This window comes from Callorhinchus milii, unplaced genomic scaffold, assembly GCF_018977255.1.
Source record: "Callorhinchus milii isolate IMCB2004 unplaced genomic scaffold, IMCB_Cmil_1.0 Scaffold2, whole genome shotgun sequence".
NCBI classification, from domain to species: domain Eukaryota; kingdom Metazoa; phylum Chordata; class Chondrichthyes; order Chimaeriformes; family Callorhinchidae; genus Callorhinchus; species Callorhinchus milii.
In genome coordinates, this window is record NW_024704743.1 from 33,856,865 (window position 1) to 33,874,770 (window position 17,906).

General features: G+C 38.7%; 1 protein-coding gene across 1 annotated transcript in view; it reads right to left on the minus strand.

Moving 5' to 3' along the window:
- dtnbp1a (dystrobrevin binding protein 1a) overlaps positions 1-16,091 on the minus strand; it is an 87,399-nt gene extending 71,308 nt beyond the window's left edge. Inside the window, exons 1-3 of the mRNA XM_042346462.1 lie at positions 16,024-16,091; positions 11,733-11,793; positions 5,990-6,122 (exon numbers count right to left, since the gene is read on the minus strand). Of these exons, the coding sequence (XP_042202396.1) occupies positions 5,990-6,122; positions 11,733-11,793; positions 16,024-16,091 (262 nt within the window). The remainder of the gene's footprint in view (positions 1-5,989; positions 6,123-11,732; positions 11,794-16,023) is intronic.
- Between the last annotated feature and the right edge of the window lie 1,815 nt (positions 16,092-17,906).

Here is a 17,906-nt window from a genome sequence, read left to right on the forward strand (position 1 = left end):
TGATTCTTTTAAATTCACCTACAAATAGTCATTATACTTTGCAGTAAAATCCTGTGAAACGCTTTGAGACTTTGAAGACATAAGGCCATGTATGAAAAGCAAGGATTATTGTACATTAGTATTATAAATTATTTTTAGAAAGCATCAGAGAAACATGTCAGCTAACGTATTGCATGCACATATTACGTTTTTTTAGTATTGTATTTTGTTTCTATGATAGTAAGTGTTGAAATGCACTTGATTTTTCATGGTTTAATTGTTTCTTGTTGATCAAAATAATATCAGGATATTACAGGCTTAAAATCAGTTTTGATATTTATAAATTACAGTAATTCAGCTCTGAAATAAGTAAAACTAAAGTTGAGATGTGGCAGCATTCTACAATTAAGAGTTAAGGTCATAGAAGAATAGCTGTCAGATCCTCTCTTGTACAGTATTGTGTAGAATGCCTGGTCTCGTTTCAAATTTGTAGATTATAAAGCAATAATTTAATTTAGTAATGCTGGTACATTTGTACATTTAAAATTCAGTACTTCCAGATCACCATTTGTCATATGACAACTTTTTTTTGACATGGCCATTTTCTCAAATTCTGAAAAGTTTTTTTTCAAAGAGCTCCAAATTCTGAACCACAAAGCTCATGTGGCTGATGTATTACATCCTTTTTTAAAGTGTAGCAGTTAAAAAATAATAATTCTTATGAGAATCTTTATACTAAATATATATCTTTAATTATCCAAGGTCCTGTAGTCTTCATTCTTCAAGCAGGCTTTCTTTCACATCCTTAATTTTAATGATCTAAAGCCAGGAGAGATTTGTAGGTTATTTGTCCACTTAAGAGCGAACTGATCTTCCCATTACTTAACTTGCCCCATCTACAACTGTTAAAGCAATCTCACTAGTGTTTTTCATCATTTATTTTTAATTCCTGAAGGTATGATTAACATTTGTCAATAAACAAAAACAGAACAACCAAAGACAACCATCTCAAAAATCAACTCACAATATCCAGAAACGTAAGGATTGATAACCCATTACATGCTCAATGGTTTTACCGGTTGAATCTTGACAACTTAAGAACAACAGCTTGTCAGTGTTGGATGCCAAGCAAGAAGTAAAGGAGGAGTGGGGGTAGTGATCACACGCAGAAAAAATAGTTTTTAAGGTGGTATTTGAAGATATTATTTATTATTTATTTGAAGATAGAGAGGGGGCGAGATGGAGGGAGAGGCAAAGACTGGCAGATCAAAGTATAAACTATGTTTGTGTCCTTACAATTCCATTTGGTCTGTAACTGGTTGGTCACTATGATCTGCATTTTACTGGTCCACAGATTATTTAATGATAAATTTAATTTACATCCCCCACCTAAATCACGTTTATCGATAAAGTTTCATCTTCGGCATCACAAGACTTTTACTAGCATTATTGCTTGGTTCTACTGGCTCACCATCACCCAGCAGATCAAATTCAAGATGTTAAAGACCCCATGGAACTATTGAAAAGAGAGGGTATTTCTCCCAGTGTCCTGGCTAACAAATCCCTCAACTAAAATACTCATCACTCATCCAATGCCTGTCTGTGTACAATTGGCTCTGTGTTTCGCCCCCAAAAATACAGTTAACCCACTTTAAGTATATCCTGTGAAGCGCTTGAGAAGTTTCAACAACATGCTAAGGCTTTATAATCAAATGCAAGGATTATTATATTTGCAGCCACACAGAGATCTGGCAGCATCCAGATGAATAAACTTACCCACATTATCCTAAGGGTTAAACATGGAGATCATCTATCTTTCTGGCACGATCCAAATTATTTGCTTTTGCAAATCAGGTGAACATTTTCTAATCAACCTAATCTATACTAATTCAATTTTAATTAGCATATATAACACATTAACACATTCTCAATTTTAACAGAGCACAAAGTTCATTCTTATTTCACGAGCACTGCTTTTATATTACAGCACTGATGGATGGCACTGTGAGTAATGTTCGAGTTGAGGGGCTGACATTGGAATATTGCCCATGATAATGGTGGTTGAAGCCAGCAGGTTCACTTGCACGTGAAGCTATCTGGTCTAGAATGAGTCAGCTCACATTTGTCACATAGACCTCTATAAAGAGCCACATGTTATTTCAGAATTTAAAGGGAACAGATTAAAATCAATTGGTGACTGTGCACAATGTTGTATACTCAATCTACATTCTGCTGATATCTGTAATGACAGCACATAAACTCTAAGTGGCAGTAGCAGCACAAGGATGGAATACTAACCACAAGCAATTTTCAAACTACAAGAGAATTACAGATTTCATCCTCACTATTTTGTTCTGAACCCTATAAAGCGCAATGCATTTTTTTAGTTGAAAGGAAAGACCAAATTGTCTCCTTTGGGCTTTGGAAGCAGTTCCAATATAATGATTCTTGTGTTTCTTTAAAAAAAAGTCAACAAAGTTTAAGAGTTGTAGATTTCAATACAATTTTCAGAATAGATGTCTAACTCTAGCAAGGGACATAGGAAACCAGAGAAAACCCAAAGTATTAATGACATGAAATTTCCTTAGCAACTGTCCCAAATGGAGGAGGGTAATTTCATAAGATGTTCAAACAAAGGCAGCTCAATTGATCTAATTTTTCCAAAATACACAATCTAGAGTCCTCCAATTATAGCATCAAACGTTTTTTTAAATAATCCTGCCCTTTGGCCTCAACTACCCTGACAGTCATTATTAATTACCCTCTGGGTAAAGAAATACTTCCTGGTGTTAGGCTTGAAATTGTCTATTGTAATCCTGCACCTTTCCCTGACGCTTCTTGTTCTGCTGCGATAGTGTATCTGAAAGTATTGTTCTGGGTTTACTTTCTTAATCACATTTAAAATCTGACTAGTCACAGGGGCCCATACGTTCTAGTTCGAACCCTGCAAGTCAAATCCCTTATAAATAGTTCTCACTGAAACGCAGTGGGATGCTTGCATGTGAAGCTTATTAAATGGCAGCAGTACCCCAAGGTTTGGCTCTCTTGCACCGAATACTTTCCAGAATTAAGTAAGCAAAGTACATGGGTAGAGTGAACATAACACACAAGACAAAGGGAAATTTCACCCACAAAAAATACAGTCACTCTACTTTATAATACTGTATATCCTGTGAAGTGCTTTCATATATCTCCCTGACGTGAAAAGCACAGTGTGAGCATTATTATTTATGTCCATTTGTACATGGCATGCTTATGTGGAGCTTTGACTTGTAAGCATCCTTTTGATCATGTGGGTCACTACATGTCAAGATATTTTTGTGACCAAAACCAAAATAAATCCCCTCGGAATCAAGGGATCACTGCCACTTTGAACAGTGAGGGTAAAATGTAATGTTCTTAAAATTGTAAACTCACTCACTCGCACGCACACACGAGGAAGTCAATCACTTTGATGTGGTTCCAACAGATTGGAAGCAAGCAAATACAATTGTTCCCATATTCAAGAAGCTTGGTGGTACCATACCTACCAACTATAGACCCATTAACCCGGTAATAATTGCAAAAATTATGCAGTTATTATAACAATAATATTAATCCTTGTATTTGATACAGCGCCTTATCCTGTTGAGACGTCATTCATCAGAAAGAAAATGGAAAGATTACTTATATATAAATAATCTAATAAATGACAGTCAAAATGGATTCAAAGGAAGATGGAGTTCCTCATTGCTGGAGGTGCCGTCCTTCAGATGAAGTTAAACTGAGGTCGTCTTTGATTGTTCAGATGGACGTTAATGATCCCATTGGCACTATTCAAAAAGAAAAGGGAGTTTTTCTTGGTGTTCTGGTCAATAATCCACCAGATAAATTTGGTTATTGAATAACATGGGCCTTTGTGGGACACTGCTGTGCCTACAAAATATCATCACAATACTTTACAGTAAATCCTTTCAAGCTCGTTGAGATGTCCTTCCATGGCGAAACGTGCTCTGTCAAATGCAAGAATTATTATTGGAAGACAGTAGGGTGGATATTCTGGAAGGATGAGATCAAATGGGCCAAAGGGCCTGCATCTGAACCTATCTTGTGACATTTTCTGAATGTTCTGTATCCTTGTAAATTATACTCACTTCAATTATCCCAGATTAGCCAGGATCTCCGTGAGTCTAGAACAACATTTACATATATCTTTCATCTTTCCCAAGCTGGAAGAAAGCTTGCATTTTATGCATCTAATTATTGTCCTGCCCCAGGACAAGGTTAACCAGTGTAGGACTGGAAACAGACAAATAGAAAACGAAAACTGAAAACTTACATGCATTAGAACAAATAATTATTTAAATAACAAAAAAAACCTTCACATTAGAGACAATAGAAGCACATGTGTACTCCAAGCAATGACTCTTGCTTCAGTAGTAATCAAGCTTTTAAGAAACAGGAGCACTTGCGTAATATTTTGACTAAATATAATTTTACAGAATAGTTTTAAAGGTATCTACTTTAAAGCTGGATCTACATCATGTAAGCTAAATTTTCCATAATACTAACCAAATGTAGAGAACAAGAAAACACACTCAATGTTCAGGACTGCATCCAACATGTCATTCTATACCATAAACAAGTGTACATTTTGTACATTGCAATAGAGAGGATGGGAGAAAGGCTGTTCTTTCAGCAGCAGATGCATCTACAAGCACCAAACTATTTTAACTGCAAATTATATTTACCAAGTTATAGTAGGAGCCCTATTGTAGGCTGAAGTCAGCCTTTTTGGTTTTGTATGTATTAAAAAATGGCCAAATTCTGGGTCATCGGGGTATTGCCCACTGAGAATATTCAGAAAATGACAACTGCAGTGATCTAATAACAAGAACAACATTACATTTGTAAAGTGCCTTTCACATCGGAAGGATCTCCCAAGGCACTGGACAGTTTTGCACCTGAGCTGGGGGTCGGGATTGGGGAGCGCAGAGGGGGAAGCAGGGAGATCAAAAGCATGGTCAAAGCGGAGGGTCTTGAAGGAGGTAAGGGAGGGGGCGAGGCGGAATGGAGGAGTTTCAGAGGGTGGGGGGAGAGTGGTAGAAGGCCGGCCCGCCAATAGTGGGGCAAGCGAGACGGGGGACGTGAAGCAGGCCGGAGTCCACTGAGTGGAGGGAGCGAGCAGGATGGTAGGCGGTTAGGAAGTCACAGAGTTAGGGGGAAGCAAGACCAAGGAGAACTTTGAAGATGAGGACCAGGATCCTGAACTGTATCCTATGTGATGGGAAGCCAGTGGAGTCAGGCGAGGATGGGGGTGATAGGGTTGCGGAGCCTGGTGCAGGAGAGGACACGGGCTGCAGAGTTCTGGGTGATCTGCAGCCTATGGAGGAAGGAGTTGGGGAGGCGGACAAACAATGAGTTTGCATAGTCAAGCCTCGATGTAATGAAAGAATGTATAAGGGTTTCGGCGGCCTGCGGTGTGAGACAATGGCGGAGCTGGGCGATGTTACAGAGGTGGGGGAAGGCAGAGGGGTCATGGTGCAGATGTGAAGTAGAAAGGATAGTTGAGGGTCAAACAAGATGCCACGGTTCTGAACTGACTTAAGCAGGGTGGCGTGTGCAACCATGGATGGTGATGCTGTGAGCACCTGAGGTGAGGAGGCGCTGACGGAAGCGAATCAGGGGAGCCTCGGGTCGTGTTGACGTTCAACTGAAGAAAATTAGCTCTCATCCAGAACTTGATGCCATGGAGTCAAGGGTGGAGGATAACCAGGAAATTGAATATTTTTCTGCTTTCGGCTTTCTAAGCCAATGAGTAGTAAATATGGAGGTAGTAACCATAATTTTTATTAATCAGGGATTTTATGAACCCCCAAATACTGCCTTATAAAGGAATTCTAGTGTATTTTAAATATGTTTCTTAAATGAACACATTCAGAGAAGTGTATTACTTCAATAAGAAAATAAACATGCAATTAGTTTTCTATGTTACAATAGTCTTATTTGAACGAGAGAAAAATTAACTCACCAAGTCTACATGTAAGAGTTTCCAGGTCGACTGACAGTGCTGGGATCTGCTGGAGCTGTTCCTGCAGCTCGATTAAATGGTTCTTCTTTTTCTCCCAGTATGCCGACAATACCACCACTTCACCATCTACTGCCTGTAACATTATGAATCAGAATTGAGTCAAACCTCAAAACGCAAAATACTGTAGATGCTGGAAATCTGAAACAAAAACAGAAGTCACTGGGAACAATCAGCAAGTCAGACCACATCTATGGAGAAAGGAAAGTGAGTCAATGCTTCAGGTCCACGACCCTTCATCCAGTTCCGACAAACGGTTAACTCACAAAAGGTTGACTCACTTTCCTTTCTCCATAGATGCTGCCTAATCTGCTGAGTGTTCCCAGCGACTTCTGTTTGTGTTGAGTCAATCCTCTATGGCTGTGTCAGCAGCTTGATATCCGATCAGCAGTACTCCAGGGCACTTGTGATAGATCAGCCAGCCTGGCTCATTGGTATGACGTGGAGAATCACAGGGACTGAGAATCTTCCCACTTGGCTCCAGAAAACCCTGCAAGCCAACAACCTAACGGGCAGACGGTGCTAACTGGACAAGCAGTGGGAAGTTTAATAGTCCACTGCAATGGCAGGCTGCATGATTTTAGCTGGTTAAACTCCAGCAAAACTATACACACACACCGGGGCACATTCAAGTAATTAGAGTGGAGATAGCATACCACTCTATACTAAATAAACAGAAATTATACATGGAACTCTCAGTAGTTTAGTTAAGAGACTCTTTAAATCCCAGCAGAGTTTGACACCACCACATAGGAACCTTGCAATTTAATCAGACAATCTGACATTTCCATGTTGTAGACTGTAATGAAGTAATCTACATACTTCATGTCCAAATCATATCCTCATGATTATAGGGTTTGCTTTGTAATGGACTGTTTTATAATGACCTACATCATTCTATAATTTGTGCTTAATCCTCCCAAATCTTTTTAACTTTTATTGCATTCTCGATTTCTGACGTGACAGATGAATAACTTGGATCTAAATGAACATTTTGTGATCAATTCTGTTCAAGAAAAAGAAAAACTGCTTTAGCTCTACCATCGACTTCACCATTTATCAGAATGCTGCAGACAGTTTTGACAGCTGTAGATTGGGTCATCAAAAGGTTTTCACTGATGTGGATCACTTTCCAATATCAAATACTATGGTTTATAACTTTACTGTCATTCACCACTCATGGTACCCAATACATCCTCAAATTACTTATTTGACTGATAAGAGTATATGAGCCGGTTAATGCAAGATAATTTTGCAGCAGCTTTTATTGGGTAACGTTATTCTCCTCATTTATTTCTAAAGGGAAGGCAATGCATAGAACATTATTTGCCAATTAGGTTCCACTGCAGTTCACTTATTTTATTCATCTTTCCAAGGTTCGATGGGATAATGCTTTAGCAAGAACGTGTTTGGTGCAGAAAAATTATTTACTGTTGAGCAGAACCATTTGTGGCCTGCCATTTTGGGAAACTTTCAGTTCAACTTGATGGCTACATATTAAACTTGTGTGGATTTGATTTTTTTTAAAAAAAATCAGTACACACCAATATTAGTCAGTTTTTGCAATATTCTACAAATAAATTTGCATCAATAAAAAGATATTTTTTTACAATGCTGGAGGGTGCAGAATTGAGAAAAAAGTAAAACAACAAGATATGTAATCAAAGGTGAGGGATGGGGAAGAAGAGTAGGAGTCGCTAAAAACACAAGCTTGGAGTGAGTGACACACCTAAAGGTGGTTCAACAGGCAATTTCACACAGATAGTAAAAATGGATAAATTATAATTCTCAAATTGTCTCAGTTTTGTATCTCCCATGTATAAAAATTGTAGGCGATAAAAAAAATTGTCAATATTACTTAATCCATAAAACTCACAAAAATAAAAATCTAGTTCTACTAACCCTATTGATTTTCCATTTGTGCACCAACTATTTAATTATTACTTTCCAGTGCTTTTTTGGTCAGCTAGGTATCTGATACTTGTAGCAACCCATCACCACAATTATGAGCCTCTAAATCAGACAGAGGTCCATGCATGTCATATAGAAATTGCATATGGAAATTCCCATGTATGGAATAAATACACATTTCTGGAGTGAAACACCCCGATTACTAATTCTGACTAGTTTTAGGTGCAAATTGCCAAGAGTCAAAGCTTGAGGACTCCAGAACGGGTGTTAAGAGTTCTGCTGAAGTCTAACTAGTTAAACGTCACATAGGTTGCAATTGAAAACAATGCCTGGAAAGCTTCCTGCTTCTTGTGCAGCTATTCAATCCTTTATTAACCACTGTGCCGTTGCTCTCAATATGTTCCTTTGTTCACCCTTCACTTAGTAGTTCTTAGCTCCAATCACACTTAGGCCTCTTCTTTATGTATCCATTCCACACTCTTCATTCACTTTGCGCATTTCCCAAGTTACTCTTCTAACATTTTCTTTCTACCTCTAAACCCAACACCCTCCCTCAGATTTCCTTTAGCCCAGTCCCTTCATCCTTACTTTCTAGAGCTGTTGTTGCCCTCTGACACTATCTCATTACTCAACATCTTTCCCTTGAGGCATTTGTCACTGACTCAACTGATCTAATCCAGATAAACAGTTACCAGTGAGCGGTAATCTCTAACCCAGTTTGTCTGCAGCGCGTCTGCTAATCTTGAGGCAGAGCACAAATTTAAATTGAGGGTGCCATCTGGCTCTGTAAATTTAAGGAAGAGGATTCAAGCTGCAAAGGGGCCCGTGATCAAAAACAAGAGCTCTTTGAAACATGGGGAGGGTAATAATGCACCTTTTTGCAACTCTTGATGTACATCTATTCAGTATCTAAAATAAAATTAAAGCAGTTTAAACTTCTCCATACTCCTTATTCACAAAAGATTGAGGATAGTACACTCAATCAAACACACTAGCATTGACAAAGAACAAGAACTTCTGTAGGACTAAGGAAGATTGAATAATCCTTTTAACGAGACTTCACCAGTATGATTAAAGCAGTCTGCTTTTTGAAGCTAGAAAAGATGCATCCTACTCAAATCTTAATTTAGAGTTGAACAAAAAGATGTTGCAGCAAAAAATGCTGCATCAATGAGAACTACAAATGGTTTACAGTAAAAACAGTCAAATGTGCAGAAGTTATATTAAATCCAATTTAATCAATAATCTGCAGGGCGCATGCATAATTTAATGTAGCTGGTAAGTGGGCATGTCGGCAGGTCAAGACTGTTTCCCACGATTCAATGCAGCTTGACTCGTTGCCTCATGCGCACTTATCGGCTGCAGTAACAAATTACCACATGTTCACTTTCCTACAAGCATTAGAATTGCACTGAATTGCAGGAATTGTAATTCTTCTGCGCATGCGACGAAGGGTCAAGACTATGTTTCCCACGATTCAATGCAGCCGGAAGGAAGTGCACATGCGTCGACGGGTCAGGAAGCCATTTCCCCCGATTCAATGCAGCTGGCAAGTACGGAAATAAGGGAGGGCAAGAGAGAGCTGTTGTGCATTAGAAGACGATTTCCTTATAAAATACGACTAGTGCAAAGAAATCCAAGTAGTTTTGGTAGGAAACTAAATGGGACTGGGGTGTTCATGTACGACTTAGAAAATTATACAAATTATATAAATAAGACTTATGCGAGTTTTACTGTATTACACACGTTAGTAACTTGCTTGTATTAACACTCCACAACACCTGCAATGCAGTATTTTCTGCTTTCTGTAGCTATATTTTAGAGCAAGTAACCATTAAAATTACAATATAGCTTTTCCTTGTCAAGCTCTTATCCTTAGCTGGGTTTAATCAACTCTCAATAAAAAGCTGCGCTGAATCTTAGAAAGTTAATTAGTGGTTTCTATCAGCAGTTCATTTTAAAAGTTACCCCAGGCCTACAACATCCAAACATCCCTATTTGATTTATTTTCAGCTCACGTTATTAAAAGTCACTGTTCATTTTCCAACTGTTCCTTTGCTATTTGAAGTGAATAATTCCTCATATTTAATTTTGCTGTCATTTCTAAGGGCAAGTTAGAATAAAACTAAGAGACAAGGAAATAGCATGTCACAACTGCAGGAAATAAAAAAAGTTTTTAAAAAAAATATTTATAAAAGATTGCCTCCTATAATAACAGTATGATAATCAAAATATTTTAATAATTGAAAAACTAAAGTTTTTCTTGTCAATTTAACCTATTACTATTTTAAGAGCTGAAAAATGAATGTTTCCAGTCAATTTTATTATTTGTCATTGATATGAAACTGGGCAACTAGTTGAAATAATTTTTCTAGTCACAGATGTGCAACAATACAAATTTACATAGCACCTTTTATAACCAAGGACATCCCACATTTACACCCAGTTGGTGCTGGGGAGAGTAAGGTGCTATATAAATTTAAGTTATACAGTAAAACTCTCATAAACCTTATTTCTATAAATCATATAAACACACAAGTCATACATTCATTGGAGTCCCATTCAGTTCCCTATCAAAACCACTTAAATTTCTTTACACTACTCATCTTACCTCCTAACTTGGAATGCCGCTCCCCTACTCTCCATTAATCTGACGCTTCATAATGGAGGTTAGGGGAAGCCTTGTATAACGAGAAATGATGTCTTTATCTGTCGACTCATGCGCACTTACCAGCCGGCTGCATTGAATTGCGAGAAACGTAGTCTTCATCCGTCGACGCATGCACAAAACTTCATTTTCCAATGGGATTCCAACATTTGCCAGTAAGTATGTATGGGATGACATGTCAAGATGCATTGAACTGCAGGAAATGGACTCTCAATCCATCAATGAACGAGTGCTCACCGATTGCAATGATGAATTACCCCATGCATGTTTACCGGCTGCACTAAATTACACACGCGCAATAAAGATTAATTAAATTGGATTTTACATAGGAACATAGGAATTAGGAGCAGGAGGAGGCCATTCGGCCCCTCGAGCCTGCCCTACCATTCAATAAGATCATGGTTGATCTTCTAACCTAACTCCAGCTGCCCGCAAACTTGCAAGCAAACTAGAAATTTTCTACGATTTCTATTTTACTTGCAACTCAGACTTCACATAAGTCACATGTTATGGTCCCGACTGATACAACTTGTGGGTTTTACTGTATTCTATCCCTCCCTATTAAACAGGATTGGGGGTACCGTGGTGCATAGAGCTGCAATTTATCTACCAGGAGCTTGCTGGTTCAAATCCTCGTTCAGTCCCAGCATGGGGGGTTAAATTGACCCAGCATTACTTAGTTTAGAGAGGATAAAAAAACACAGCTCGAGTTCCTGCTTCATGCCCCTCTTCAGTACCTAGTGTCAAGTCATTTATTCATGCATCAATGCTCAAATAATAAGACAATATCACACAGAAGTGTAACATTCCAGTCGTGTTAGTACTCATCTAATATTCTTGCAAGAACTTTAATAGAAAGAGTAATTGCAGTCTACTTAATGCAATAGTTACTAAATGTGGGTGCTCATACAAACACCTTTCATTTCACTCCAATTTTTCCATGTCGTTTTGAGGCGGAAAACAAGGCCACATCAAATTATTAAATTTAGTTATTCCATTTGCATACAATTATTTACATACAATTATTTACATTCAGTTGTTATCTAAATGGCTATCAAATAAAAATATAACATAAAATGAACATTTCTGCTGAATGTTTTGCCTTACCTCTCCAACTTTAGCACAGTCCTTGGATCGTTTGTGTAGGGCTGCCCATGTATCTTCATACCTTTTTTGAAACAATGAAAAATATAAATAAATCCACAGCCACACATTTAATTGATGTTTCAAAAACATAAAATTGAAAGCACATAAACTATAAGAGCTAGCTTTCAACAAACATTTAGAACTTTCTACCTCCATCCATTACATACCTCAGTTTTATTTACTTCTTTCAACAGAGGTGGGGAAGCATTTGATAAGTTTTCTACAGTTACTGTTAATAATTTACAATGAGCAACAGAAGGTTCACCTACTGCAATAGGCTTGGCCTCCAAAACCATTTCTGCCCTTATTCCAAATTTGGAGGACATTGTTCAGAGTAAAGGAGCAACACAATTTATTTTAAAACTTTGTTCTAAACCAATGAATGTGGAATATGCTGTATACAATAAAGCACATATTCAAAATGTTTTACACAGGAACAGAAAGAAACATAATATGCCAATGCATTTTCATTCCAGCTTTTATATGATCATAGCAAAGTATTTAAGGTATAGCTATATATAGACACACACACATAAAAAAAAATCCAGTCACAGTGAAAGAAACTGTAGAAAAAGTACAATTGGTAGTTGAATTCGTTAATTCCAAAAGAGGTTATACAGGACATTATTTATTTTGTTCTTATTAACCTATGCTTCAGGCACACTAGTAAATTCATAGCACAGGCCAACTCCATTATAACAGTGATTTGGGTCCATAACAAAGCGCTCTGGAACCTACCCCATGTGAAGGGCATTATATAAATGCAACTTATTGTATAACAGGCTCCAAGTTATGACCAGGAGGTTAGATCAGTCCCTGCTTGCTGGACACAGGAAGCTGCAGAATCAAGCAAGCATTCCTAGTGGTTGCAGACACTGCTAAATTTAGTGCAAATTGATCAATTACCTTTACAAAGAACAATGTAAAAAAAGCAAATATTCGGCATTAACATGCAGTTGGCGATTATTTAAATATAATTATGCATTGCTTCCCCAGTTCTCTGGTATACGAGAATGCTGTCTCTCAACCCTGACAAAAGATACCTTCATCAAATATTGGAAAATAACATTACATCACCCACATTTTAGGCAGTGTTTTGAAAGGTGAAGGAAGGTAATACTGTAGGGATGTTTATTTCCTCTGGAAACAGTTTGATCAATATCTAGTGAGCACAGATCCATATGTTTCTTCTGGTTGACTGCAGAGCAATTTGGTTTATTAACTCATTTCAACACCATCTTGGTTCTACTTCCTACCTTATTAAATTGAATAGGATCTATTTCAGTCTTGGATGGATATTTGCATTATCTCCAAAAGTACAAAAAGGTGAAACACAGAAAATGATTGGACATTGGGTGGAAAGTGGTGTTATTCCTCTGCGTGTACTTGTACTTTGTAAAAAAAATTAAAAAACATAACATTCAATTAAGCTGTACATGGGTAATGTTGCAAAGAAAACTGAAATGGTTAAATTCAGGTAAACTCAGAATTCAAAAACTTCTCCTTTTTAAGGAGACCTGCTGCACCTATTTCACATTCCAGAAGGCCATCACATTTTTACCATAAATGAAACAATTTTTAATTTTACAAGCAGTAAATTAAGAATTCTCCATAGTGCAAAGCAAAAGCTAGAAATCTGCATTTTCACTAATTGCAACATTTTACGATTATCTGAATATTGTGGTTTAATCTTGATCAGTTACACCCAAATTTTGATTTAAGAAAAATAAAATCTATAAAACAAAGAAATTGCACACTTATCGGTCTAGTCAACATGGAAGACTACCAATAGCATCCAAAAGAACATTTGTTCCAGGAACTACATCTGCTTTTATATTTTAACCAGATGACAACAACTTGCATTTATATAGCACCCTTCACATTGGAAGCTTCATAATAATCCTTGCATTTGATATAGCGCTTTTCACATCGGGAGGACGTCCCAAAGCGCTTCACAGAACACGCTGTAAAGTGAATTGACTGTATATTTGTGGGCGATTCGGTGGAGGCTTAACAGTAGCATGGCTTAACACCAAACGAGAAAGGTGGGTGGATGGTGACCAAAGGCATAGTTGAAGAGGAAAGTCTTCAGGTGTGAAGATGGGAAGAGAGGGATCATAATGGAGGGATTGAGACAAGGAGGCCATTTGAGACAGCAAATGTACCCGATGAAAGGAAAGCAGAGCTGAGTAAACACTGAGTGATCAAATGCCTGAAAGACAGGTTTACCAGAATCTGAAACTAGAGGCACTTCAGCGAAGTGACAAACAGTGTTCGAATAAAACTCCAAATTTCAAAGAGCAGTCCCATGTAAAAGGCAAGGTTTCCATGGGACTGTTAGGCAAGTTTTCTTACTTCACACGCCTATGTTTACCTAGGAGTAGGTAGGAACCTGGTTGTTAGTCGATTGGCAGATCGCTTTTCCGGGGGTAATAATGCCATCAAAAAAAATAATAGTTTGGTCACTCAATGCACGACTGTTTGTGACGATTTGCTGCCTTGTTTTGCCCACAAAGTATACAGTCAATTCACTTTACAGTATAATCTGTGAAGTGTTTTGAGATATCTCAAAGACGTGTTAAGGCTCTATCTTGAATGCAAGGATAATTATTATTAAAAGAAATCAACCAACAACTTCATGAAGTTATAATATTAAGCATTGCCAATCACATTACGGGTTTGAAGAGGTTGAATCATCAGATTCCATCTGATTTCCCCCAAATGAATTGCTACATTTACTTGACAAGAAAAAAATTTGACAATTTAAAAAAAAAGGTAACCCCATAATCAACATAATACCCATGAACTTCTATACATGAATCAAATTATGAAAAGCACCAGAATTACTTGCATGGGAAAACCCTGCAAATAATAATCCTTGCATTTGATGTAGCGCCTAATCATGTCTTTGAGATGTATCAAAGCGCTTCACAGAATATACAGTAAAGTGGATTGACTGTATTTTGTGGATGAACTCTATCTCTCTGCCTCCACCCTCAACTCCAGGACTACTGGCGTCCTGGCCGACTGCCTGCCCAACATCAAGTCCTGGACGAGGGACGAGGGACAGCTTTCTCCAACTGAACATCAGCAAAACCGAGGCCCTCCTGATTGGCTCGCGCCAGCGCCTCCGTACCTCGGGCGCTGGTATCATCAGCCTCCACGGCTGCACACTCAACCTCACTAAGCCAGTCAGGAACCTGGGTGTCTTGTTTGACCCTGAACTGTTCTTTCTTCCCCACATCTACGCCATGACCAGCACCACCTCTGCAACATTGCCAGACTCTGCAACTGCCTCACCCCTCAGGCTGCCAAAACCCTCACCCACACATTCATCACATCAAGGCTCGATTATGGAAACTCCCTCCTCATAGGCCTTCCTAACTCTTCCCTTCACAAGCTGCAGATCATCCAAAACTCTGAAGCTCGTGTACTCTCGTGCTCCAGTCTCCGTGATCCCATCACTCCCACCCTCGCCCGACTCCACTGGCTCCCCATCCCCCAGAGGATCGAGTTCAAGATCCTCGTCCTCACTTTCAAGGCCATCCATGGCCTTGCCCCCTCCTACCTCTCTAACTTGCTGACTTCCTACCAACCTGCCCACTCCCTCCGTTCAGCGGGCTCCGGCCTGCTCCATGTCTCCCGCCCGAGCCGCCCCACCGTCGGTGGCCGGGCTTTCAGCCTCTCTGCCCCCACACTCTGGAACTCCATCCCAAACACGGAAACAAGCCATTCGGCTCAACTGTTCTGTTCGGATGTTTATACTCCACATAAGTCTCCAGTCCCCAAATCCCCTTTCCATACTTTTCTATTCCCTTCTCTCTCAAGAGTGCATCACTTTTCCTCTTAAATACATTTATGCTTTCTGCTTCCAACCAAGCTTTTAGCAATGAGTTCCAGATATTCACCACCCTCTCTGCCTCAAGAAATCCCTCCTAAATTCATTTTGAGATCTGTTATTGTCTTATCTTATATTTATGCTTCATCATGTGGGACACAACAACAACAACAAAATTACATTTATAAAGCGCCTTTCACGTCGGGAGGATGTCCCAAAGCGCTGAACAGTCTGGTGTCGGGACCCGAGCATGGGGGAAGGGTGGTATAGGGGTGAGGGAAGGCAGAGAGGTGGGAGGGCGACCAAAGGCACGGTCGAAGAGATCAACAACAAGCTTTCATAATTTTAGGCACATTAGGATCTATTTTGTTCTATTTACAGAATGGAGGCACTGCAATAATACCCGGTATTTACCAGCCCTTGGACATCTGTAGACTCAGATAGGTATTGCCAAGACTGCTGGTGTTGTTTGATTGATCCATCCAAACTACTTTTCAACATTTTCCTTTATTCCTCACACTACTTAAGTTATTTTCTTCAGATCTCAAGCAACCTCCTTCTCAATGCTTTACAGATCTCTAAAAGAGACCCAAACTAGCAGCGGTGTCCTTCACTAATCTACCCCCTTTACTAGCTGGTGCTGAATTCTGAATCTTGCAATCACTTATACAGCAGTTGTTGCAGTGATGCAAAACTTTGGCACATATTTCATTAACTGAATTTCCCAACCATTCCTTTATTCAGGGACCACACAGGCTTCTTTTGATTTTGAACAAGAGCAATGAACAAATGAAGTTGAGGCTACTGCTGTGCAGATGTAAGCACCTTTGAAGTTCTTTGCGACATTTTGACATTTTTTTCCTTACATTTCCATTCATTGACATGATAAGGCACTATCAAAATGTTCTTTCTTTTTTCTTACAATGATATATTACCCGTCTTTTACAAATGAGTAAAGATGCTGGCTCTCAATATGGTGAATCACTGTACTTTTCTAACCTTAAATATTTACCAGAAGATAAATTGGTATCAGGACTCATTTTTACAAACAAGGCTTAAAAAAATATTAGTGGCACAGATAGGTGGCTGTAAGCACAGTCGAAGAGGAAGGTTTTCAGGCGGGACTTGAAAAAGGGGAGAGAGGGAGAAAGGCGGAGGGATTGAGGGTGAGTGTTCCAGGGTTAAATGTAGCCCTTTCCCCAGATGTGAAGAAAGTAAGGCACAGATGTAACATAACTACAAGCCCTTGCAGTAGTTAATTGGTTTCTCGTACATGAGACACTATTGATTATTCTACAAAAATGTATCTATTATACTTTGCTACATACGCCTTAATATGAAATTGATAGATGTGCTCAGGGCAAGTCCAAGGTTTAAAAACTCTGAGTTTGTTTGACTTTGTACTTCGTAAACCAATAGTAGACACAGAACCAGAGGTGGTTATTCTGTTGCATTTGCTAAATGTATTGACTGATAATAATTATCTGAATTTACATAGCATCTTTCACTGAGGTTAACTGAATATGTTAATTTACACTGAGTTATTCTGCTCCGTTTGCTAAATGTATGGATACAATTAATAACAATGGCGTTTAAATTCTACTTAAAATGAAATTCCTAACACAAAATCAAACTATAATTATAAAATATCAGCATTTATTTTTAAGGGCCCAGCAAAAAAAAAGCTAAATTGCATTGTAACATCAATTTACATTGCAAACTTTTAGGTCGATAGGACATCTCAATATGTTTCAAATGACTAACTGGAGCACGAACATAGCTGCCAAGCGAGAGATGTGGATAGTGATCCCAGATCTTTTTGCAACAAAACGTTAACGGAAGGAAATCACAGTTTGTGAGTGCTGGTTTCTGGAAAGTTTCAAAACTAACAATAGCATCATAGCCAAATGTACAGTTTCCAGCCTAAAGCTTGGGGGTCAGAAAATGTGATAACTTTCTTACACAATCTTATTGGCTTCTTTTTCACCATTGCTCAGTGTCACGGAAGGACCATGGTCTTGTACAGGTGACGCACTAGGTCAATGGTTCTCCATGCAACATGTCGGTTGTGGAGGTGAGAAGGCTTTTCGAACATATGAAGATCTATGGAGTCCTGTAGCTCAGTGGTTAGAGCACTCGCTTTGCAAGTGAGAGACCTGGAGTTCAATTCCAGGCAGAGGGCGAAACCTTGGCAAGTTTCCTTACTCCACACAGAGCCTAATAATAATCCCTCCAAAACAAACAATAATAAATGGTCATTTTCAATCTACGACTGTTTGTGGGACATGCTGTGCCAA